The sequence below is a fragment of the Sphaerodactylus townsendi genome, linkage group LG08 (assembly GCF_021028975.2).
Source record: "Sphaerodactylus townsendi isolate TG3544 linkage group LG08, MPM_Stown_v2.3, whole genome shotgun sequence".
In the NCBI taxonomy this organism is placed as follows: Eukaryota; Metazoa; Chordata; class Lepidosauria; order Squamata; family Sphaerodactylidae; genus Sphaerodactylus; species Sphaerodactylus townsendi.
The window spans coordinates 68,456,339-68,482,681 of record NC_059432.1 but is presented as its reverse complement, the minus strand read 5'-3'; the positions used below and the strand labels follow the sequence as shown (position 1 = coordinate 68,482,681).

Here is a 26,343-nt window from a genome sequence, read left to right as displayed (position 1 = left end):
TTCTCTTTGATTCTTATATTCTCCAAGTACAAAATACATGCATTTGATGTTACTTCTGAAGAGTGGCACATATGTTTAAATGCCTTGTTAATATAGAGAAGGCAAGTTGGATTTAAGAGGCATAGGCAGGCCCATTCATGGAAGTAAATACTCTGAAAGCACTCTCACTGATACCAACAGAAAACAGTTATTCTGGTAGCCCAATCCTATCTCACTAGGTGATGCAATGGTCAAGGTGTTGGACGCTCATCTGGTAAACCCAGGTTGAAGTCCCTGTTGTACCATGGGTGGACCAGTTGCACAAACTCAGTCTTGACACTAATATTTGGATGGAAGACCTCCAAGAAATGCTAGGGTTGTGATACAGAGGTAGGCTATGGCGAACCACCTCCAGACATCTGAGAGAAAGGGACTGCTATACCAAATCAGTTGTGCTAAATAACATTTTAGCAGTTTGAAATGGAATGCAAAGAGAACTGGATGAGTCATATATTCTGAACATTTCAGTAAACCATCCCACTCACCCAACCTTATTAAAATCAACTGGAGTTTCACTACCTTATGAGGGAATTTGGGAAAAGTTGGGGTTAACACAGACAATTGCTGTATCACGCTATGTGTATGTCATGGGACACTTCATAAAGGTCTTGTATGCCCTGTGGAAACATGTTTATAGAAGTTTCCTTGCCAAGATATGAAAAGCATGTATGCACTTCCATTTGTATTTTTCATTAGAAATACATCTCTATGCACAAGTATATGTACCACTGAACTAAGCCAGCTCCAGCCTCATGCATCTTTTCTATTTAAGTACACATATGCATCAAAAGTCACCTTTTTATACTTTCTGTTAGAAGTGATGAATATGGAGGCAGCTGCAGCAAAATGTCCAGTAATCTTCCTCATAAGTGAGAATGGGCCAGAGTTTTCAAGGATTAATTTTCAAAATATAATTATGAAACAAGAATTCTTTAACAGTAGTTTGTAAAAGTATATGCATGACTTGAATGGTCAACACTAGATCTTGGCCAGTTGAATGAGTGACCAGACAACTGAAAAAAAACTGTTTTGAAATTGCTTGTTTTGTCATCAGCAGGTCTAAAACTGAGTTGATGTCATATGGCTACCTGCAGCCCTAGTGAGGTGAGACCTGTATTTTAGTCTTACAGGGATTACATAAAGAGCCTTTTCTGTTGCACCGTCTTCCTTCAGTGTATTAAAAAATGCATTTAACAAGCCAAGTACATAAATATATATATTCTTAATACAGCACAATAAATATAGTTTTTCATACTATATTAATGTAAGCATTACAAAACAGTTGCAGGGTGAACCCTACGTGTGCTCGTGAAGCAGGGCAGGGCACCAATGTGAGCTTATCTGGCTGGATGGTATTGCCAGAGGGAGAAGGGTGGGTGCTCAGTTTACTGGGAATTAGCCCAGTTTACAAAATATATGGGTAAGTTCCAGCAACAGAATATAATCGGTTGGGTTGATGCTCTTCCGTTGGTGCTCATTTAGCTTGGTAATCTTAACTACATAGCACTGAATTTTGTTTTGGAGGAAACAATATTTGCCTTATGTTCAGTTTTCACAGAGGGTGATAAGCAGAGGAGGGGAGAATGCTTGTTGGAATATTCCCTTGGAGCAGAAATTCAGAAGTCACATTAGCATGCTAGCATTCTTATACGCAGGGAGTTTTTCAAGTGGAGAAAATTTCAAAATGTAATTTTTTGCTTTGTGGATGGTAAAGATCCTGTACTTGGAGATCCTCATCTGCCATTTGAAGTAGGATTTCCTATGTGTCAGCAACACCGGAGCATCAAGAAGCACATTTTGCTGAAGCAGATTTGTTAGTGATTCCAGGAGGAAAGTGGCTCTAATAGTTCTTGCTTTTTGCTTGGCAGCATAAATATACAGAAAAGCAGTCAGAATGACCTGTTACAGAAGTACTTTTGTAGACTACAACCGAAAAGTTGTTGGAACACATCAAATGCCTGCCTAGGTGCCATAGTTGCTGTAGAGGGGAGGGTGGTGGTGTACAGGGTTAAAATTCTTAGATATCACTCTACAATTCTGGCAGCCTTACAAAAAATAATTACTAAGAAACAGAAGTGGTCTTCACGTCAGCACTGATTAAATGTATGGCCTAGCCCACTAACTTGCTGTAATAAACTTTTAATCAGGTCCAAAATGGGTGGTTTTAAGCTATTATCTTATGTGTTTCCTATGCTTAGAGCCAGATGTTTTTTTAAGGCCACAAGAATTTTGGGACAGCAGTGAGGGTCTATAAGTACCCTAGTACTTATCTCAAAACTTCCTTGAGTTGCAAATGATGACTATTTGGGCACTGCAGAAAAATGCAGCAAAGAAGTTCTGTGAAAGATTGCATGCTAAACCAAAAATCCTTTGCCACAAAGGTTACAATCCCTCAATGGCCTATTCTTTACTAATTATGTAAAGCTATGTGTGCATATGCTTTTAAGGATAAGCTAAGTTTAGAAAACCACCCTTCAAGAGGGGCTATGAAACATACATCAAACAATAAATGTTCAACAACAAAGGCATTACTAAGCTAATGTCACTAAACTTGCTCCTATTTTGGGGTGTGTGGAGGGGTTGAGTTTTACATGTATGAGAGATTCTTCTTTCACTTCAAGTGCTTGACCAAGGAACACCATTATGTGATATGCTTGTACTACATGAACAGGAACTGTGCTGCTTTATAGCTTTGCCGGTGCCATACACTTCTCTCTGAGGTCAAGGCCTGAAGAGTCAATGGGACTGAAGAGAACAAACTTAGATTAGGGCTGGGTTCTAGCTTAAGGGCCCCTGTGGGCCAATCAGAGGCCCAAGAAGACAGCACTGAAGTCTGATCCTTTTTGTACTGTGAGGGATGATCCTGTTGCATTGTCAACAAAAACCGAAGCATATTGGCCAACCTGCAACAAAGAAGCTAAAAGTGAGTGAATGAACTAAACTATTTTATATAGTGTTTAAATTACCATATATATATACTTTTTAATATAGGCTCATTCCGCACATGCAGAATAATGCACTTTCAAACTGCTTTCAGTGCTCTTTGAATCTGTGCGGAATGGCAAAATCCACTTGCAAACAGTTGTGAAAGTGGTTTGAAAATGCATTATTTTGCGTGTGCGGAAGGGGCCATAGTGTTTAAGGATTACTCCCAAATACACCCTTAAAACTATTATACAGAAATCATATAATAAATGCAAATCTTTATCCAAAAGACCAGCTAGTTGCCTGAAGTTTAAAACAACATCCATGCTAGATACAGTAAGAGAGAAAATGGGTAAGCTAAAATTATCTCATTCCATTAGCTACTCCTTTATATATATACTGTGATAAAAACAGTGCACTGGACCCCACAGGAAGTTGCAGCCAAGAATACCCAATGCTCTGTTTATGTCTCCTGGCAACATTTGTGCATTTGCAAATGCTCACCTGAAGGAAAAGAATTCCATTGACTGAAATAGTGAAAAGTTTGCTGTTCCTGTCTATGCCGCTCACGGTTTCCAACGAACTGAAAGCAAGAGGTACCATTATTGTCAGCAATTGTAATGGATGCACCTCCCTTTAAAAAATCTGTTGAAGTAGCCTCTGCAGACTTTGCTCTATTGTTTCATGAGGGTCTTATGTTGTATTTTTAAAGAAATATTAAAAATCTTATTTTGGAAGACTGAATTTACTGCTCTGAGTAAAAGTATCATACTGCACAGGAACTCGGCTAGCCTAGAGCAGGCAGTTAAGAATTCCCATGTGTGTCAAGAGACCTTGGATGTGATTGGGGTGGTATGGCAATTCGGAACTTGCCAAGTGTGTAGTGTGAAGGAGTGAGTATTTGGCATAGGAAACAGAAAGAAATTTGTTCCCTGTCTCAAAATGTAATCTATAAAAGAACACTTTTGCTCTCTTACCACTTCTTGAAGCTGACTTTCTGAAGCTTTTTCGACAAGATCAGTGGTATAACCAGATTTTAGTCCAATATGGTTTGGTGTATGTGTGTGTGGAAGGGGGGTGAGGAAGAGGAACTAAAGCCAAACTAATGAGAGACTGAAAACATGTCCCACAGAGTGCTTCACATGACCTTTTGCTTTCTTGTACATTTCAAAGCAATCTTGAAGAGCAGGCACAAGGTTCCCAGGGTAGCATATTCATGCCTATACCCAAACCTATTTGGGAGGAGAGGAAATCATTCTATATATGCTACCTACACCTCCACTGTAGTACAGACGTGTTTCTGGACAGGGAAAGACCACTTACACAAAGTGAACATCCTAAAGTGTAGGGCAGGGATAGAAAACAGAATCCAGTGATCATCCATGCCATAATGTTCACGTTATGGGGGTCACAAGAGGAGGACTACTATAAATTTCCTTGTAGTGGGGTTGGTGATAAGAGGCCATAGGCCAATGCAGACAGCCACCAGCAATGTACTATAACTATACCAAGGGAAAGACTGTTGCTATGTCTGCTTCACATGGTAAAAAGCTGAGAAAGAGTTACAGATCCTGTGTGGGGCAACCTTCATATGAAACAAACTTTTGGTTTTCATGTGTGTTCATAATGATCTCCCATTTACTATATGTAACCAGGCAGGTACTGCTATGAAGTGCCTCATGCCCATCATGAACAAGGACATTGGGACATTACAAAGATCAGAGTATAACCAACGCCCATGCACACACACATTTCCTGGCTTTATTCCTGCCTTTCATCAAGCCTTTGCTGAGGTGACAACAGGGTGTGGTGCTTGAGCCAGAATATTTGATTTGGATGTGGAAGAACCCAGTTAAGGTGTCTATTTGTAAATTCACACAGTGTCTTTGGAAAAGTCCTTTCTCAGGCTAACCTTGGGCAGGTCAGGAAAAAAACCTGAATCTTCTTGCCCTAGTTAGACTTTTGCTACATATACTCACATGTTTTGCTGGCAGAGAGACTCAACACAGATAAGCAAGCGCAGGCGATCTTGGGTGCGTGGCTGGCTTTTGTTTGAATGATTCCTGTTAGCTGCAACAGGCAAAAACACACATCAGGCAAGAACATGGTATCTGCAGCTGGAAATAAATTCTTGGCCACAAAAACTGTATAATTCTGTTTTATCTTTTTGCCTGAAACTATTTCACACAGTAGTGTTTAAAAGCCCTACAAAAAAAGTCTTTTGGCTCACTGAATCTTTTTGTTGTTACTTCAAGAACCACTCAGCTATCAAAGGCTAGCTTGAACAAATAATAGCCAAGTTTCAGAACCAGGATCATGTTGCAGAATCTTTTAAAAATTAAATTTTAGATTAAATTAAAAACCAGCTGAAAGTGACACAATACACAGGGTTCCTCCATCTCTACTACACCATAAGATCCAGAGATCTCTAGACTGAAGGAATATACATTTTCCAAAAAAAACCCCACCCCCTGTTCCTCCCTTCTGTCCTAACGGGTTTACTTAGTTCAAGGGTCTGCAACCCATGGCTCCAGAGCCGCATGCAGCTCTTTCGTCCTTGTACTGCGGCTCCCTCTAGCCTCCGGCCTCTGATGAGGAGCCCACCGGCCATGGATGCGGAGCAGCTCTTCCTCGGGGTTTCAGTACCAAGCGGAGAAGACAGGCGGCAGTGGCTCCCACCCTACAATGGCAGGGGCCATCCCTCCTGCCCAAACCACAGTGGCGATGGCGACAGCGGTCGATCCGCTCCGAGCTGTTCACTCCCCCTCCCCCAAGATCCGAACGGTGACTAACAGCTCAACCTTCCTTGCCCTCCATTGGTCCCTAACCCACAAGGGTCCGTCTGCTTTTCAGCCTCTCTATCAGAAACACTGATGTAATTCTCACACCAGTTCTATGGAAACAGAGACATGGCGACGTGGAGCTTTCTGGGTAACAAAGGTGTTCATTCGCCTTTTTGCCACTTCCTGGAAAGGGACTTTTTAAATTGGAAGTACAAGTACCAGAGGCAGAAGTGGGTGAAGCTTTATGCCTGTTAAGGGTTAGTCTGATACAGGCCGAGAAGACTGGTGGAGCCACTTGGTCAGGGCCAATTGCAAGGAACAGTGGAAGTGACAGCAGATATGCAGTTGCTGCTACTGAGCCATCTGTTATAAAAGGGGTCCCTTTTGCACCACCTGATTCGCACATCTGTAGCACTTCATGGATTTCATAAACAGCACACTATAATTGGTTATACAAAGCGTAACGGTAAAAAAACAATCTATACAGTATTATCTTAATTTTAAATGTCAAAAAGTATTTGTGGCTCCAAGTATTTTCTTTTCCGTGGAAAACGGGTCCAAATGGCTCTTTGGGTGTTAAAGGTTGCTGACCCCTGACTTAGTTTATTCACTAGAGATGTAAATGATAAAAGCAGAACATTTTAAGGAAAACACATTTTGAAGGGCTTTCCAAGGCTCCACTCCGCCCCCCTCCAATTTTTCCAATGAGAGAAATTGAGATTTGGGGGAGTACTGGAAAAAACTTTCAAATACTCTTTCAGAATGAGCTAAATGCACGTAAAGGCAGGCAGTGCAATCACCGGGGGGGATGGGCAGTGATAACTGTGCCATGTCTGGGGATGGCATAGCCACAGTGCAGCCAGCAACTCAACAAGGATACTCTCCCGGCCTCCACTGAACCACTCTATGCAGTTCCACGGGCTGCAGCTACATTTTTTGCTGGTGTAAGTTCCCACTGGCAAATGTGGATGTGCCTATGCTGAAAGGGCTGAGGTAGCTGATTAATGCCAGCCCATCCCCAGGCCCTTTTGGTTCTAGCACAAGCCCCTGTGCCAGAGGTGTGCCAGTATGTGCAGTCCTGCAGCTACACTGGTGCCCATGTATGGTGCTGCCATGCTGCTCCCTTTACACTGACACACCAGGGGGGTCACACTACCTCCTGTTCAGGGTGTTCTGTAGGCATGACTCTTAAAACCAAGATGCATTTCTGCACCTAGAAGGTTACCTAATCTTCATGAGGAGAGCATGGTTTTCATTGCTTCTCAACTGTTGCAAGACTTCTGCTATCCTTTTGACTTTTCCTCAAACCACTGTGATACACACACCCACAGACTAGAGATCAAGTAGCTTATTGCTCTTTTTTTGCCAGAGGGGAAAAAAGATCAGAAGAACTGGGGCAGAAACTGCACCAAAATGCTAAAGGTGAACTCTGAAGGTTGCACTGAGAACTGGGCTCTCTCTAACCAGTTGACAGAAAGAGAAAGGCAGCATCTATCTGTACTCTTAGTTTAATCACCATAGTTCAACAATATATTTTATGTTATTTACTACAAAGCTTGTGTTTTCAGTTTTTATGTTATTTCTTCTACTTTTCAGATAGTAATGATTAAGGTACAGATAACATACTGTGTATCTGCAGTTTTATCTCTAGTGTTGGTTGTATTTGCAATTTTGTTTGTAGAAAACTAAGACATTGTAACATTAAAATAAGTATGCTAACAAGTTAGATTATTTTATTAAAGCAGTTAAATTAGTTTAGACTTGATAGGAGAGAAATACAGCACGTATTTCAATTTCCCCCAAAATGTGTTTTCCCGCTCCTCCCCCCAAAAAGGGAAGGGGACTTTTTCCATAGCTTCAACATGTTTGGAAATTCTACATCTCTGTTACCCACTGAATGGAGACTATGAGCTCACACAGATTGAACAGTGCTGGGATGAGTTTTATTGTCTGGAATAGCTCAGTTATCTATGACAGAGTCTACTTTAACATAGATCAGGATGACAGACAACTGAGGTACCCCAGACAATAATTCATCTAGTGTGGTAAAATAGTCACCTGTACGGGCTTGTGTCACTGGGGGAGGGGAGCTCTGAACAATATCCAGCTTCCAATCTGTGGGTATTAAACATACAGAAATCTTTGTACGCATTGGACTCCTATTTCTATTACTGAAAGCTGTTTGAGAAGTACGAAGTACACTGAAAGTTGAATATTTAACTTTTGATATTGCAAGGGGTGTGTGCACTAAATAAAGCAGTTCTAGAACTAGCCAAGTGGAATGACTAGTTGAATTTCCCTTCTCAGCATGGCATCCAAACACAAAAGGAGCTGGTACTTTCTTTACAGGTCAAGTTCCCCAGCATTCCTATATTGAAATGGAAGGGAGAGAGGGTGCCAGGGAAGTCATGGCTTCAGACCTTACATTCCTGTATTAAAAAGAGGGAGAGGTTGGCCAGACCTATACCTGGCTGATATTCAGATTAATCTCCAAACCACTAATCCCTCTGTGATGCAATCCATTCTTCCGCACATGCAATTCATTCTTCCACAATGATGCAATTCATTCTTCCGCACATGGGAAGAGAATTGGGTTCAGGAACCACGTTATAGAAACCATTATTGTTCTTACAATGTCTTGGCCTTTCACAACATTTATTATTTAGCACTGGCATGCCCACAGTCTGTTGGTTTATTTCATATGACAGTCTCACCTTGCCAAGTATTTCTGTGCTGAAGAATCTGGCTTAGTATACCATTTAATTTAAGCCCTTACCAATATGTAGTGTAGCAGTGAAGATGTAGTATCCACTTAGAGGTGCTTTGTATTGGCCATTGGTAAGGTTTAGCCCTAGGCCACGATGGAATATTTTGCCTGATTTAGGCTAGGAACAAAGAAATAAAGGCTCATGAATACAGGAGAGCAAAAACAAAAATCAATCTAGCTTTCCATATTATGCTTGGGAATAAAAGTTCAAACTGGATGCCCCAAGTAATCTAAGAAAAAATGACTGGGTCATTTGCCAACATACACTTAGCAGAGACAAGAAATAAAATATGGTAAAATTTTACAATGTGGAACAAGTAAGGACAGAACCCAGAGCCGACTTAACTTTTATTAGGTAAACTAGCATTTTTTCTAAAGCTTCTCAAATCTCAGAACACTTGGGTTTTTATTTTAAAAAGCAGCTGAGATTTGATTGCAGAACGTAATAGAAAAGCTCATAAGTCACATCCAAAGTGTATTTCTAAAATCAAAACAGTTGTGATTCAGAATCCTGGCTTTAGATTTATAAGGTTTGTCACCTTGAAGAACTCCAAAATAAGGAACGCATTTTGAGACCCTAAGAAAATGACACCTCACATGCATCAGAGGAATAACAGTACTTGGTTAGAATACTGTGACATTAAAATTGCTCTTATCTTTGCATTTCTAAAGAAACACTAGTATATTTTAATACTAAATAAGAAATGGCTGACTATTCTGTTTAGGGGTATTGAGATAAAAACAAACTTACCTTCCTTTTTGTTGATGTTTGCAAGAAAAGTGATGTCAATCTAGCTAAACATAATCCCCCTGTACTACTTACTATGTAGAACAGATGAAGTTCTTTAAGGGACCGTCGTTCAATGGAAATGTTCTTCCGGGTCCGGCAGTGGAAGGCAGCCTCTACTCGCCCCTGTTCCCTGCTTGCCAACAGTGAGCCAGTTATCTGAGCCAAGAAGTTCTCTTCTCTCTGGTCTCTCTCCTCTTCCTGGCAGTTGTCACAGGTTTTCAGATTAAATTCTTCCCATTCCCGGATTATTCCTGGGCAGCCAAAACACAAAACCAATTAACAAGGCTGGGTCTAATCATGCTTTCTGTGGGATTAAAGGTCAAAATCCATTTGCTTTCATCAATAGCAAGACCAATTGAATCAGACCAGGCAATCACACTACTCTTATTTTAACACCAGTCATCCCAGTTGTTGGTCTATCCAGGTTCTTTGCACAACCAAGGTTTAATGGAAAAAGTGTCCACTTCTGAAGCAGCAAGATAACGATGCCTCAGGTCCAAGCTACATGTTAAAGGGCTCACATGACTGCTGCTGACCTGCCTCTCCTCAGTAACATTTTAGTACAAGATAACACATCATACAACTTCAGGCTCAGAGATTCCTCACTTTGCTGCCAAAGATTACATAGTCATTTATTTGAGACAATTAAACCCCGCTTTTCTTCCCACTGAAGAACCAAAATGGCTTACAACATAATTCTGTCCCCTTAATGTTATCCTCCCAACCACCCTATGAGATAGTTTAAAGCTGAGAAATAATGCAGGGTACTCTCTGTAAGAATTGACAGAAGCCTAAGTGCATATCTAGCTTTAACTGAACCAGTGTCACACTCAGGTGTGCCCCAGTTCACCTATATCCCTCCCAGTACTAAAAAACTGCACCTTGAGAGATCTCTGTAGTAACAAACACATCCTCCGGTATAACAGCGAGAAGATGCTAAGGCATTAATCCAGAAGTGCACGCCATAATATGGTTAGCATCAGGCTGGAATCATGATATGGCAGCTGCCATTTGGCCATCATTGTCTTGGATATCAACATAATTTCCATCTCAGAGAAATTGTACTTAGGCATATGTGAAAAACAATGTGTTAGGATTGGATACAGCAATATGTATGAAGAAACAGACTTACCATTGAACTGGTATTGCAGGGGGTTAGACTTGATGGCCCTTGGGGTCTCTTCCAACTCTATGATTCTATGAACTCTGCTTCTCAGGACCATTCCTCCTCAAAATAAGGTAATTATCACGTTTCCTGACCTTTTGCCTCACCTCTTTCAAAATCTTAGGACTGTATGAACTCCTTGCATGCTTGATATTATTTGTGTGTGTAAGTTTATAATTTTATTCTTTTTAATAAACCTTGCTCTTTATTCCTGACTCCTGCAGATTGCTATGGAGAAAAACCTACCTTAAAAGAAATAGGAAAGATTTAAGTTGCCCCCTACCGTTAAGCAAAGTCTGCCCCCACTAATTCTTCACTCTAAAAGAAGCAGACCCCAGCATTTTGAGGAACAGAATGTCCGACTTTCTAGCATTCACAATTTAACTACAAGTATATGATTGTTGGGATCTGGAAAATTCTACTGTCATGAGACTTGGGGACAAAAATATAAATCATTTCAGTTTTTGTTTTGGGACCATTCTTAGTCTGGAAGAAGGAAATAAATAACTGAAAAACTAAAATCTCAGAGCCCAGAAAGATAATTAATCACTAAAGGCCTGATATGCGTTTCATATATGTTGGCTTAGTAGTGCTTTAGTAGGCCTGTTCAGAGTGTGCCATTTTTGTTTCATACCTTTAAGCAGCAAACGGAATTCATGTAGCAGCTCCTCCTGACTGATTGCAGCTCCAGGAGGTCCTGGTGGACCAGCTGGCCCAGGGAGGCCGGGAATGCCAAACTAGAACCCAAATACAAGACAGTTTTTTTCATCAACACCCCTTTATAGAATGAGCTAGCAAACCTACTAGTATGGTTAACTGTTCACATCTTTGATTTCAAAATGATGCTTCTATGTCAGCCATAAATTTGCTGTACATTAAATAAACCAAGGGTTTTATAACCATATTACAATGGAATGGAAATGGTTTATATTTTCCCAGGTGATTTATTTCAAAAATGTATTTGCCAGTTCTCCAGAGAGTTTGTTTGAGGCTACTTATAACTAAAATAATACAGCCATTAAAACTCAACCATTAAAATCAAAACAAAAGATGCCAACCCCATTAGAACAAATCTTTTTTTTTTAGTCTGACATTACAAACAGGTCAGGGCAGCAGTAATAGAATACATGCTGAGCATCCTAAAATGGGCGGAAGAGTATTATAAAATGTTTGAAATGTAAAACAATGTAGTAAAGGGAGAATATTTTAGCCTGGTACCTAAAAGAAATAGGGTAGACCTTGAAGGTTGAAGGCATTCCAAAAGTTGAGGCACTAATTCTGAAAAAGCCCTGTCTTTGGTTGCCATGCACCGCATCTCTACAGGCCAGGGAACAGCAAGAAGGACTGTAAAAGAGGTTCTCATCTGGCAGGTTAGGCAGTATGGATAGAAACAATCCTTCAAGTACCTTGGACCCAAAACACTGAGGACTTTAAAGATTAGAATTGTCACTTTGAATTGAGCCTGGAAAGGGGCAGCCAGTCATCACAGATCTTTTGGCACAGAGGAAACATGATCCCTGTATCCACCTGCTGATAACAACATGGTACTTTGGACCAATGGAAAATTCCAAACAGCTTTAGTTGTAGTCTATAACATGCTTTTTTGCAAATATGTCAAAACAAATTTTTCTCCAATACAAAAATGTTAAGAATACGAGGGATACACAGGTATTCATCCTTTACTGGATGCCCTTCCATATATGGAGAGAATATAGTAAGAAGCTAACTACATGCTACATTAAGGGGCTAAGTACATGCTACACACAACTGTATGCAACTGAACCCTTATCCCATCTTTGTAAAATGGAACTACTCAAAGAGCCAGCATGGTGTAGTGGTTAAGAGCAGGTGGATTCAAATCTGAAGAACCAGGTTTGAATCTCCACTCCTCCACCTGAGTGGCAGAGACTTATCTAGTGAACTAGATGTGTTTCCACACTCCTATATTTCTGCTGGGTGACCTTTGGCTAGTCACAGTTCTTCAGAACTCTCTCAGCCCCACCTACCTCCCAAGGTCTCTGTTCTGGGGAGAAGAAGGGAAAAAGCTTATAAGCCACCTTGAGTCTCCTTACAGGAGAGAAAGGTGGGGTATAAATCCAAACTCCTCCTTTTCATCCTTTTTCTTCTCCTCCTCCTTATATACAGTCTTCTCGACCCATACTCAGCTAGTTCCACAATATGTAGGAAGGCCTCTCACAATCTCTTACAGCTATTATCTTTTTAATCCCATCCTTTCTAAAAGAACTCAAGACTCTTTTTAGTTCTCCTCTCTTCCATGTTATCCTCAACACACACTTAGTGGATATTTGAAGCCACAACTCTCTGATCCTAGCCCAATACTCTAAACACCAAATTGCACCGCTTCTCAGATCTTTATGTTGAATATCAGGCATATAAAGACAGACTGCCAACCTTTCCAGCATGATTGATACAGAAGCTTCATCTTTCACGTGAGTCATAAGAACTACAGGTCAACCCTCTTTTTTCTTTTTACAAAGACGTTTTTGATTTTCTATTTTAACCCACTCAGAGCCTCTCGGGGAAAGGATGGGATAAAAATTTGAAAAATAAATAAATCTAGACACATCTGGCTCCAATCTACTGCTAGGCCAACTATGCACTTCTGGTAGAGCAGAAAAGCGCTACCTGTTCTGATGGGGAGCCTTGTTGTGTCAAAATCTGAGAGCCCACTGTCCAAACTATTTTGCTTGCCCTATTGCTAAGAAAGCCTTTTCCCTTGTGATGCTTTTGTGCTAAAATTCACTGCTGCTGCTGCCTCCCACAAGCTGCTTTTAATCCCACTGGGAACTTGCACACATGTTGGGAGTTTGATTTTGATGGGCAGACAATATGAAAGGAAAAGCTAAACAGTTAAAAGGGGAGGAGTGTGTCTCTCAATCACCATTCTACCTGGCTGCCTCAGAAGAGAGCATCCCTCCCCCTCCATCAGTCTATCTGGGAACAAATGCTATCTGCCACTGCACCCTCCTGCAATGGGCACGTCATTTGATTATTCTGGAATAGTTTTATGAGATCACCTGAATATTCCTTTTTCTCTTTCTGTGATTAAATATCATCAGGTGTGTTACTGTGAGCTGTAAACTGCCTGAATACAGTTGCAGAAAAGTACTATATTAATATATCTAATCAAATAAAATTACCCTGATTTTTTTAGATTTGCTTTTGCTCCTTTTTTTGCTGTTGGCTCCTTTGTTTGATTGCTTCATAAAGAACATCCAGGCATCCCGGGGGTCGATGTGAGAATTTCTTGTAATTGTTTCCTTCATGTAATAAAAAGCAAAGGGGGGGGGGGAGGTAAAGATACCAACAGTGCAGCTTTACATGTGAAATGCACCAACAACCAGAGAACATAGAAGTAAAAAGACAACACTAAAAAAGCATTCCTTGGAATGATCATTGTTCAGCATCTACATGAGGCCTGCTGTATGTATTTGTGCATTCACACACTTCAGTTAATGTCCCATGTGCACAATGTTTTTAATGATCTGTTAGCCTTTTCCATTAAATCAACTTGCAATGAAAATTTATTAAAGTCAAATAATTAAAAAAAGAAAGAAAAGTGATAAAAGATCTGAAACAAGACATCTAACCATCATCTGGAAATCTGAAGCTGAGTATATTCAATATGCTGATCACACCTAGTTATTAATTTCTTTAAGCCTCCAGATTCAACTGATTTTGGAATCTGTGGTAAAGTAGTGAAGAAGAAACAATCTGCAGCTGAATCCAGACATAGGAGAATCTGCAGCTGAATCCAGGCATTTGTTGGGAAAGATGTTGTTCATCAGAAGCTGGACCCCCTTTCTAGGTGGGGTCACACAGACTGTCTTGGATCAAGCAAAGAAGTGCTTCTAGACTAGGGGTCTGCAACCCGCGGCTCCGGAACCACATGCAGCTCTTTCGTCCTTGCACTGTGGCTCTACGTGACTTGGGTCCTCTCAGCCTCCTTCGGAGAGTTGCCCTAAGGGTTAATGGGAAAGAGTCCCTGTTCCTAGAGAGGCACAGCCCAAGATGGCTATCCCAAGCCACTTCCGGCTTCCCTGTCCCAGCTGCCTGGTTGGCCGATGCCGGTGATGATGGCGCGGGGTGGGGGTGGAGCACCGCTGGTGGATCCTCTTGAACAGGTGAGCGGCGAAGGGTGGGAAACGGGAGGGAGTTGCAGGAGTGCAGATTTTCAGTGCAATCCTAACCTCAGTCCGCCCCCCTTGAACGGAGGGGTCAAGGGTCGAGCCTGCTTTGGGTGGCCTCCCCCCTCCTCGGGTCCTTCTTGGGGGGGCAGGACCACATGGGGGACCCGGCAGCACCACCTTGGGTTGCAGACCCCCCCCCCCCCGAGCAGCCCCACTGAGCTCCAGGAGCTTTCCTGGTGGATGGCAACCTGGCTGAGTTGAGAAAGACAATGTCAGATTTTGAGGTGAGAAAGACAATGTCAGATTTTAAAGGAGTTATTACCTGCAGTCCTACAAGTTTGTGCTCGTTGGGGCTGTTTGATGGGGAGGTGGGTGGGAATTGTTTGCTTCTGCATTGCCAAGGAGGGCATGAGTGCATGGGGAAAGCCTTGCACGTGGATCTTGGAAGGTTTACTTCAGAGTAAGCCAGTGGAGGGTAAGCTTGTAGATTGTGGGAGGGAGGAAGGCCGAGATCATCCTCAGCCATGGTTGTCGTGGGTTGCCAACTCCTGTCGGGCAAATCCCAGGACATTTGGAGGTAGATTCTCAGAAGCTGTGGCTTTTGGGACCAGGGCGGGAGCCATGCTCAATTAGGAATATGGGCTGTCAAGTCCACCCTCCATGGCAGACATGGAGGTCTGTTATTATTTTTTAAGAGTTCAAAATGTTCAAAATGTGTTCTTTACATAAATAAAATATAATTTTCTCTGTAGCACTTCATGGATTTCATAAGCAACACACTATAATTGTTAATACAAAGCGTAAAGGTAAAAAATATATATACAGTGTTATCTTCATTTTAAATGTCAAAAAGTATTTGCGGCTCCAAGTGTTTTCTTTTCTGTGGAAAACGGGTCCAAATGGCTCTGGGTATTAAAGGTTGCTGACCTCTGTTCTGGACTCACCAGGCTCTTTGAAAAGCATAGATTGGAGTAGCTTCACTGAATCCCTTTCATCATCTGCATCCAAGTCAGAATCTTTTGTCCCTTTTATCATTCTGATGACATCACCAGACTGATCTTTGCCCATGAAAGAGTGTCTCTCCCTATTTACACTGGCCCCAAAATTAGGTAATTCCAGCATTTCTTCCTGAGGATATCTCATTATGGAGATCCTCAACAACTATGTTAGAGTTTCAGCCTATTCTATGATAGAATCCCATCCTGGAAATAATCTGCTCAAGAAGCTGTTAAGAGCATCTTATGAGCTTAGGTTTCACGAATTCTATAAGTGAATCTTTTCTGGCTAAGCGCTTTGGACTCTCCTGTGATATTAGGAAATACTTGCTATTATTTGGAGTTCTGATTTAGCTTTAAATGCTGCTGATCCAGTTTAGACTACACTTCTGCATTTTTAATGTTATTTTATATGTTATGACAGCACGTTACGGTATTTGTGTAAGCTGCTTCAAGACAGAGGCAGAATTAGAGGTGTTCTTAAAAGGGGCCTTGAATTCAGTGGAACGTTTCTGCAAATAGAATGGATCTGTCAGTGAAACAGATTTTCTGGCTGCAACCTGAAGCGTGCCCTGAAACAGCGTCAGGAGAGTCCGTGAAAATTGCCCCATCTGTTCGCAGAAATCCTTTGTGGGAACAGAATTAAACTACTTATTCTTAAAAATGCACCAATGACCATTTATTAACTTGTTGAGACATTTTTAACATACCACTCTCTAATAAATTACTTGCCGGTTTTAAATACCCCTGTGTGGCGAGGGTCATTCCACAACTGAGGTGTCACCAGTGACGTTGCCCCCTCCATTCTTCTAGCTGAACTCAGTTAGAATAATCAAGCTGTTTCAGTGCCCAAAAACAGGCCAGAATGGGTCTATATCATCAATTTCATCCACTGCCGGGAGAAGTTTCACCACCACATTCTCAAGCACTTTAGCCTAGTGGCCAGTTTTTAAGGCCAACTGCATCTAAGAACACCTTATTCAAGAGGGATTTCATAACTGCCTCCTTCAAGACACCAACATTATTCTATTTCTATTTTACTTCTTTTATTTACACTCATTCCCTATCCTTTACCACAGTCTCAGGGCGAGTTACAATAAAAACCATACAACAGAAATCTCACAATTGTAAAAATCCAACAACAGTACAATCAGAATAAAACCACATCCCAAAAACCTAAACGCAATCTAAAATCACCCACCCACAAAATGGGAGGGTTGTACAAACATCTTGGGGGGCTCCCAGAGGAGGGAGTCAGCCAAATGCCTGGGTAAAGAGGACAGTCTTCACCAGGTGCTGAAACATCAAGAGAGTAGGTGCCTGGTGAATCTCTGGAGGGAGGGCATTCCGCAGTGCAGGACCCACTGAAGAGAAGGCCCTCTGGGCTGCCCCCACACCCTTACCTCCAAAGAGGGCAGGACAACCAGGCGGGCCTCCCCTTCTGATCTCAGCACCGGGGCAAGAATATATGGGCCGATGCACTCTCTCAGGTATCCAGGACCAGGTTCCTTTAAGGAAGCACATTACATACCAGATCCAACAGGATGATCTCTCCGTCTCTCTCCATCAGAACCAGTTAAGAAAAGCAAGTGAAGCATAGACTCTTCCTAGCATTTGGTCTACTACTTCAGGCTTCACTTCTACATCATCGTGCCTTGAGACTCTACCATTCTTCAGGAAGGATTTGCAGACTCCACAACACAAACAGAACCCTCTTATCTGTTCAGTTATGCAAGCAGCTCTACTGCATCCACAAAAACCAGAACATTGGAATAACAAAGGCTTATAAAGCCTCCAAGCATGCAATTTTGCATATTACTAAGCAGTGACTGTGCCTCGCTAAACGTTTTTATGCTGGCACATCTTAAAAGATGTCCTAGGACTTTGAAAGCATTCTTTCTTGATAGAGCCATTTTTTAGAAAATTATCACAAACAGCTGCAAGAAGGCCAAAAAAACCTTTAAAAATATTTCTCTAGTTTGTACAGCTGTTATTCTTGACGATACAATTTCCATACAAATTAACGCAGAAATCCTAGAAGTTCTCCATATATGTGTGGGAGATGAAACAGCTCTGTTTTGAAATGGTCATTGGGATTTTTAAGCATGCTTCTGGCAATGGCTTAGTTGCTTCCTTGCTAATAAAATCCAACTCTCTTCCATAGCTAGTTTCCCACAATTAATATAAACAAAACTGGAACACCTCCGTGGTATAGAAGTTATGGTAGATTGAAAGGCAGAATTAGGCACTCAGTAGAGTTGCTTCATAACCTAAAACAGCACCAACTTATTTACATTCAATATCTGCACCAAAGGATAGTTTTTTGATGGGATTTTGACAGAAAAGAGAAGCATGCATGGGACAGGAATGACTAATTTTGTTTTTCTAGGATCTTGAACCTGGTTCACAGATTTGTTCCTTGAGAGCTGTAACATCATGATGACGTTGGAATGAGCCATCATGGATCTAATGCCCCATTCTAAAACATTTGTATCACCTCACACAATATTTTTAAAAGTAACAAAATGAAGAATAATGAAGGAATCACACGATACCCATGTATTTATGGAACAACTCACTGAGTCAAACAATTGGAAGTGACCTAAAACGTCCAATGTTCAGCCCTACACCCTCTGCTCAAAATTCCGTCCACAGTGTTGAAAGTAAAAGTATCGTGAAGTGCTAGTACCAAGGTAGCTGCAAAAATCAGGTGCCATTTGACAAATATGGATCTAGGCCAGGACATAAGTCATAACTATTTCTCTCACATGTGCTATTTCCCTGATCAGAAACTCCTCCCCACATTAGGGGAGGGGAGGAAACCAAGGCACAATTCTGGATCTTACCAGATTTAGCAGTTTGGGAAGCCAGGAAAAGTCTCAGGGTAGCTGTAACAGAATACACTATACCACGCATGAGCACAGGCTTACAGCACTGACTGGTAAGATGACATCTTCGCATCACATCGGTGGTAAAAAGATCCGTGCAGACGTCTGCAACATCTGTAAAGCCTTTCATGGACCTACTGTATACTTTTCAAGATGCTGCTAAATTCCCAGTCTTTTCCAGCATTTTTCTTACTGGAAAAATACTACAAATCTGAAAGACTACCTTCTTCTGTATGAATCTGCCGATTTGTGTTGGCTTTCTTCTAACCATAAAGGTTAGGTGAGTTTCTATAGGAGACAGAGCCTTTTCTGTCATAATACACTGTTTATTGGACGTTTGTCAAGTACTTCACTATGTGCCAGATGAAGACTATTTTATGAAGTGCTTTGGCAAGATATAATTATGAACAGATTTTTTTCTTAAATGACATCATCAGCCAATAACTGCTACTTGCTTTTGTTTTGTGACTGTGGATTATTATAACAACGGTATTTTGTGTGAATTGAAAGGCTGGACATAACTGCTTAAAATATATTAAAATCAAACATCAATTTATGACTTATGTAAAATTAGTTTGCATCTCCGAAAATGCATGCTTTCACTGGTGTACAACCCAATGCTATGCATGTTTACTTAGCCTATTATATTTCATTGTGTCTAAGTTCATGTTGACCTTCATGTTAAAATGGACCAAACTATTTTGTACTGAAGAACACGTGCACATATCACTCAGTCTCCATTTCAAAGTATCTGAGAGATAAGTGTGGGAGTTCAAAGCATAACCTCTGTCATTTGTGAGAGAAACAACTAGGATAGCATGTCCTTTCCAAATGGCATTAACTCCCATGCTCCTTTACTCAATGCAAGGAAATGTGGAATAGTAGCATTACAGAACAGCAGTGCTGAAGCAAAATGGATTAGAGCTAAATTTATAACCCAACAACTCTATGCATATTTTGTGTACTCAGAAATAACCTGTGGTGAGATTCCCACACATATTGTATGGATATCTGAAATTGTAGATAGAAACACACACTTTCTTATGCAAATATTTTCCATATAACATCCCAAAGTAAAATCTACAGGGTACTATTTGCATTACTCCACATGCCCCAGTGTTGGTTCTGTGCCGTGCTCATTGGGAGAATGAATCAGAAAACTACAGCTACAATTAGTACCAAGAGATGGAATGAAGCTCTGAGTAAGTCAACCAGAGAGTAGTATATGTGCTCACCGGATCATTGGATGCTACCAAGGAGAGGCTGCCAGCTCTTTGTCCTGTGGGATATTCATTCCACTGGGATTTCTTCTCATGGCTCCTTCTGCTTCCATTTTTCTCAGTTTCCACAGAACTGGCATAAGAAGCCATTTCTAATAGCCCCAGGGCCAAGAGAAGAAGGGGGCAGCTGGAAAGGTGAGATCCTGCCATCTTCTGACATACAACTGCACCACAGTTTCTACAGAGACTAAGCCCCAGATTTAGGCTTGGCAGGAACCTCTCAAAAGCAGAAAGAAAATTAGGCTATAGATGTTCAAACAGGCAGGGGCTGAGTGAGTTGCACAGGGTATAGTCCTGAGGATATTTCACAAAGGGGGAGGAGGAATCCAATAATACCCTAAACATGTACAAAATCCTTTCACAATTGCCCAAATCCAAATTTTCCCAAAAAACTTTAAAAAGTAGGTATGGGGAAGGGTGAGAAAAACAAAACAAAACAATTCTTAAATTAAGCTCACTCCACAACGGGTTAAGAGGCTGGTGCTTCCAGAGAGTGATAAAAACTTAAGGCAGTTTCCTTAGAAAGGATAGGAATAAGCGCTTAATTAGACCTTTCTGTCTCAGAAAACCTAGTCAGAAAGTAGACGGTCCCGAAGTAAAAAACACAAAAACAAAAAACAGCAAACACACAGTTCATGTAGTGGTAACTAGTCCTCCCTTTTCTGTATTCACTTTTAGCTTTTTTTAGAATCAAGAATGCAAAAACCCTTCTCTGGCTAGTCCAGCCACCGCCTGAGGACGCCTCTCTACACCGTTCCTTCTTTTTGCACGCCAGGACTTGGGGTTGCAGGAAAATTCCCCTTCGAACAGCGTCCACCGCCCGGCTTCCCTTCCTTTAATACGCTTGAATTCCCCGCCTTCACAGATGCTCCTGACGAGCTGGCGTAATTCTTTATCCACAGCAGTGACATAATTAGGAAAGGCGACGTGCTGAAGAGCTGCGGAGTGCGGAGTTCCAGCTACCGGCAGGGGCAGCTAACTGCAGCACCCGCACGCTCCTGGCCCACGCTGAGGTGCCACAGCCTCTTCTTGGAGTGTGGGAGACGAACACAGGCAGAATGCTGCTGCTTGGGCAAGTTTAAGTAACGAGAGAGGCTGGCGAAAAACAGAGGGCACTACTCCATTTCTCCCGTGAAAGCCTTCTGCAAAAGCTAGGAGGAATTTGATTCATCACCCAAAAGGTGTGTGGGTTCATTCACCCCACATTGCCCCGCTAATATGGTCTTGTCTGCAAAATCCCTTTTTTTGAAGACAATATATGTGCACTTGTTATTCACTTCTTGCACTCAAAACATATTTTGTTGCTGTTACAAGAGGGTTCTGCTTCTCAAAACGTGGATATTTACATTTGGGAGCTGTTACAGAATGTCCTATGAAATGAAACAGGTTAGTTGGTTGGTTATCACCAATGCGACACTTTTTGTAAAAAATTTATTTCACTATTGTGTTTGTTGGAGGGAACATTGCTTCTGATCTCCTGGCTTTCCACAAGCAATGTGAAGCTGAGTTATTCAAGAGGGTTCTTTGGACAGGCTTGCCAGATCTCAGCAGATCTTGAAAACTAACCAAGATCAGCTCTAGTCAGCATACGGATGGGAGACCACTAAGGATCACTATGCAGAAGCAGACAATGGCAAACCACCCCTGTGCTTTTCATACTGTGAGGATAGCAACAATTTTTTTAAAAGTTTACAACAGTCTGATTCAGAGAGAGGCTTACAGCCCACCCCAGAAGGCTCTGGCAGCTAGGGACAGCACCGCTACTGTACGGACTCAGGAGGATTTCCTGGTAGCACGCAGAAGCAGCAAAAAAGAAGCAAAAAACCGCCAACTACCTGGAAAGCCCTCTATAATAAGGCTGAACAGAGTTTCACCACCTTTTTGGGTGGCGTTAAGTCCAAGGCTCAGGCCACATGGTTCCCAGCTCGAGGGTGTAGGTAGAAGCTGATGAAAGTTAGCTCCACCCCCAAGAACGCTCTGGCCTGTGTCCTTCCCCGTGCCAGGGTCCATTCCTATATCAGCATGATTCCGCAGTGGCACCACTTCCAGGTTTCGCTGCTGCAGAGCTGTGGGGTGCCTGGATGCTGGCTTCTTTGCCCTCCTCACCTGTGGGGTGTGCCGTATGCTGGCAGAGGGAGCAAATGTGTTTGAGTAGCCCAGGGCTACTCCCATAGCACACTCCTTCCCCATTTGGATTGGGCTTTCCAAGTACAGGTTGGAGGCTGTTGACTATACCACTGTGCATAGTTCATACTGTTGCTGTAAATAGAATCATACGATGTAATTTTTGCTTTCCGGCCCATGCACAGGTGTCAAACTCAGGTCCTCCAGGTGTTCCTGGAATACGATTCCCATCAGCCTATGCCAGCAGGGCCAATTGGCCATGCTAGCAGGGGCTGCTGGGCATTGTAGTCCATGAACACCTGGTGGGCCTGAGTTTGGTACCTGGATATGTTAATACTTATACTGTGGTTCACCTCCGGTTGGTTTTCCAGTTCTCTACCAGCCAAATAACTATTGTATTGTCTTTTGAATGTCCCACTCTTTTGACTGTGCTGATTTATTCCATGTAACCTGCCTTCAGTGAGAAAGGCGTACTTTATATATTGTAAATAAATAAATACATCCTTATACGTAGCAGCTAAAGGTAGAGTAGAATGCTAAGGCTTATCGGTTGTGACATCATCACAAAATGAACAGTTAGTCAGAGCCTCATTATATAAGCTCATGTGGACATCATGGGCTTGGTGCCATATGGGGAAAATATTTTCCAAAAGTGAGAAATCCTGATGATTTCATAGAGGTTGCTGGCAGGCCAGATCAAATCGGTTTAGTCCTGCAGCAAATCCATGCGTAATCAGACCTAGACAAGGATGAACCATCTACAAAGGAATCAGCTGCTCTGAGTTCAGAGTGGTCATGAAAATTTGAAGTGATCCTCTTTGTTGAGGTCAAAACAAAAGCATCATAGGGGCCCATGTTTATACTGAAAGAAGACAGCTTTTCTGGTGCCCACCGAGTGTTTTTAGGAAATGGGCAGGGCCAGGTAAGGCTTTTGTCCGGCAAAGTTTCTGACTGGCTGTTGCAGATTTTTTTAAAAAAAGTTGTTTTAGCAGCAGTTTCCACCATATCACAAGAATCTTCCCTGTGTTACTGAAATTAAGCTGTAGCAATCATTTTGTGGCTGGCTGTACCTCTTGCAGGAGCCATTCTGTCACATCTATTTTGTTGCAGCATCCACCATGCCATGTCAGAATTCCAAATGTGCCTACAGGCTCAAAAAGTTTGGGGACCCCTGCACTAAGGAGTGAAGTGGCTTGAATAACAGGTGAGTTAACCCTATTATCCTGCTATATTGGCAGCTACTGAGTGAACAGTCAGAGTAACAAGCCACAAAGCAGAAAATACAGGATTAGTTATAGAAGCAGGTAACTGTGGCCGTTTCCCCACTTTATTCCATGTAACCCTATTATCCTGCTATATTGGCAGCTACTGAGTGAACAGTCAGAGTAACAAGCCACAAAGCAGAAAATACAGGATTAGTTATAGAAGCAGGTAACTGTGGCCGTTTCCCCACTTTAAAAGAGAAAGAAAGCCTGATGGCAACCCTAGGTTTCATCACATACTCCGTTTATCTTCACAGCTTCTCTGTGGCTTAAATTGATCAGGAAGATATAACTGGCTCCAGATCACTCAGTGAGTTTTACGTATGAGTAAAGATGCAGACCTCTTCTCATTCTATTCATTACACTGCATTTATTTACAAATATTGTGTAGTACTTAGAAATACTCATGCCTTTCCTGAAATTTTTTATACTCGGGCCAGATTTTAGTAACAGACCAGGATAACTATTGCTGAGTAGATGTGCGGAACCAAAGTGAAGAAAGAAAAAAATGAGCTCTTCCATTCCTCTCCCTTTCACGCGCCAGTGAAATTTAAGCTTCGTTCTTGTGCTGTCATGTAATTACCTTGGCCCACTGTTCCCAGCAGAGTGATGCAACCAAGCTGTTCTCTCCCCCTTCCCATTTCCTTGAAGGGAAGGACCATTGCAGATGAAGTCATGGGAATGAAAACTTCATCTGTTGTTGAAAACAAAGCAGTGTATAAGGACAGTCAATACACATTATTTCCCTGCTTAATTAGTCTGTTGTCTTAAAGTCATAAACCAAGGTACCGTAAGTTAATTCCCTCTATTAGCTGTTTAATTCACTTATTTTAAAGAGTATATTTTGCCTTATCCAAAGTCCTGCACAGTTGACACCATCAATTCAAGGCAACAAGAAGTTAAGAACATAAGGAGAACCCTGCTGGATCAGAGCAGTCATTCATCTTGATTCCCATAGATAAGTCAGATGCCTTGGAAGGCTTGCAAGCAGGTCAGGGAAGCCAAAGTCCTTTTGTCAACAACAACTAATATTTGAATGGCCCAGGCTAGCCCAATCTTGTCAGTTCTCAAAAATTAACCAGGGTTGACTCTGGGCAGTATTTGGATGGGAAGCCACTAAGGAAATCCAGGCAGTCCAGGCAATGAGATGTTTCAGTATGTTGGGGCCTGTTTCGTTGTGCTGGCTATCAGTGGTAACTGCCCCCTGAGAAAACAGTTTACCTTTAATTGATAGCTGCAATTGATAGCTGCAATTGATATTGCTGGTTGTCTTTTATATACTACATATGGACAAAATTTCCAGATGTGTTACATTGTTTTGAACTTGGAAATGAATACGCACAGGAAATGAATATGCACAGGGCGGAGTGGAACAGACCAGGAGGTCTTGGCCATCCAACTGTTATTCTTTGAGGTCAGAAGATGGAGAATGACATTCACCTGTCAGAAGTTTCAATAGCCCACTTTTTCAGTAGGAAGAACTCAGCAACAGCTAGGTACCTTGGGAGGCAGCTGCTGCCAAGGTCTGTTATCAAAGGGCACCAGCTGTTTGACAACCTCTTAAAGACAGTTTGAGGGAAATGTCAGTTAACTTATCTCATACAGCTTGATCAGAGGGCTGAGTGGTTTTTGTGTGGAATATAAGAACAGAACTTTTTCTGGGTGAAAGGGCTGACTTTGTCTCTCCCCATATGCACAATTAAGCATTCTCTTACAAATGCATTGTGGCTAGCAGCTGAGAAAGGGGAGTCAGCAGTAAGGGGATCCTGTGTGGAGAGCTTCATGCAAAAGATAAGGGAAAGATGTGACAAGGGACTGGATTGCTCCCATAAATATGATAGGTACAGCTGTATCTGGAAACAGGAATGGATACAGTTTGTTTTTACTGTAGCCTGAGTGCTGCTTTCCTCCACCATTTCTCCTTCATTGGTATATGGCTCTGAAGCAGTGGTGGGATTCAAATAATTTAACTGGTTCTGGTGGTGGGATTCAAATAATTTAACAACTAGTTGTTTATAAGCACCATTTTAACAACCAATTCTGCCCAAGTGGTGCGAACCTGCTGAACTCCACCACTGCTCTGAAGGAAATGGATCAAGGTTTTTTCTTCACACCTTCTCACACTTCAGAGGGATCCACCTAATTTTTTTTTTTTAATCTGCTCAAACATTTTTTGGTACTCTGTTTATAAATCGCAGTTCTCTTGATATTCGAAAATCTGTCCAGCCCTTCCGCACACGCAAAATAATGCATTTTCAAACCACTTTCACAACTGTTTGCAAGTGGATTTTGCCATTCTGCACAGCTTCAAAGAGCACTGGAAGCAGTTTGAAAATGCATTATTCTGCATGTGTGGAATGAGCCCAGGATAAGAAAGAGCTCCTTCTTCACATGCGGAATAATGCACTTTCAAACCACTTTCACAGTTGTTTGGAAATGGATTTTGCTAATCCGCACAGTAAAATCCAGCTGCAAAGTGCATTGAAAGTGGATTGAAAGTACATTATTCTGCATGTGCGGAAGGGGCCAGAGAGAAAAGGTGGCTTAAAGGAAAATGCCTTTAAGCTAGAAAACGGATGAACAGGTTTTCTTTGAGGTTCCTGTGGCAGATGACTGCGCATACGTACAACTCATCCTTAGCTATATCAATCTCCATTAGAGACCTAGGAAAATTAAAAATTTAATAAAATGACAGCACCCCGTGGCTTGTCAAATATGAAATTAGTTTTGACACAACAATTTTACATCAATTAGAGATAAATCATAGTGGTGCAGCTGCTATTCTAAGTTAGGCAATGGCCTTTCCTTTTCAAATTTGCTGATAGATCACTGTACAGTGGGCACTTTTTTGAGCATGGTTTCAAGTTGGCTATGAACACCACTGCAGCTTCTGTCAGTGGATCAAATGTGCGATCTGTTCAGGGGCTCTCCTGATTGGCGACTGGGGGAAGAGCGGCAGAGACGGGGTCTCCGTTTTTGGTGCTGGTGTAGTGGGGAGTTCTGCTGGAAACCTGGATATTTTCTGTGACGAGCACGCATCTAATCATGAGTGGGGAATTGACCTGAGTGAAACCACTGATCTAACAAGAACTGTACTGTATTGTCTGCTCTGACTGGTCACAGCATTCTTCAGAGGCTCAGATAGAGGTTTTTTCATATACATTATACTGCTGT

General features: G+C 41.8%; 1 protein-coding gene across 2 annotated transcripts; it reads right to left on the bottom strand.

The window, feature by feature from the left end:
* Window positions 1-676: 676 nt before the first annotated feature.
* Window positions 677-20,602, bottom strand: ERFE (erythroferrone). Of its 2 annotated transcripts, none has more exons than XM_048505030.1 (8): window positions 19,739-20,602; window positions 13,631-13,750; window positions 11,104-11,206; window positions 9,338-9,555; window positions 8,524-8,632; window positions 4,944-5,034; window positions 3,469-3,547; window positions 677-2,942 (listed from the first exon to the last, which is right to left on the bottom strand). In XM_048505030.1, the coding sequence occupies exons 1-8, from the start codon at window positions 19,931-19,933 to the stop codon at window positions 2,844-2,846; spliced, it is 1,014 nt and encodes a 337-aa protein (XP_048360987.1). In that variant the 5' UTR covers window positions 19,934-20,602; the 3' UTR covers window positions 677-2,843. The 2 variants fall into 2 exon arrangements, with proteins under 2 accessions (XP_048360987.1, XP_048360988.1); XM_048505031.1 differs by lacking the exon at window positions 19,739-20,602 and adding an exon at window positions 17,147-17,202.
* Between the last annotated feature and the right edge of the window lie 5,741 nt (window positions 20,603-26,343).

What these genes read in the sequence shown, in the direction of transcription:
- ERFE (XM_048505030.1), bottom strand. Translation starts at nt 19,933, where the DNA reads ATGGCAGGATCTCACCTTTCCAGCTGCCCCCTTCTTCTCTTGGCCCTG. An exon ending in AACTTCATCTGTTCTACATA is followed by an intron (nt 8,633 to 9,337) that starts GTAAGTAGTACA and finishes CTTTGTTCCTAG; the next exon opens with CCTAAATCAGGCAAAATATT. An exon ending in CACTGCTACACTACATATTG is followed by an intron (nt 5,035 to 8,523) that starts GTAAGGGCTTAA and finishes TGCCTGTTGCAG; the next exon opens with CTAACAGGAATCATTCAAAC.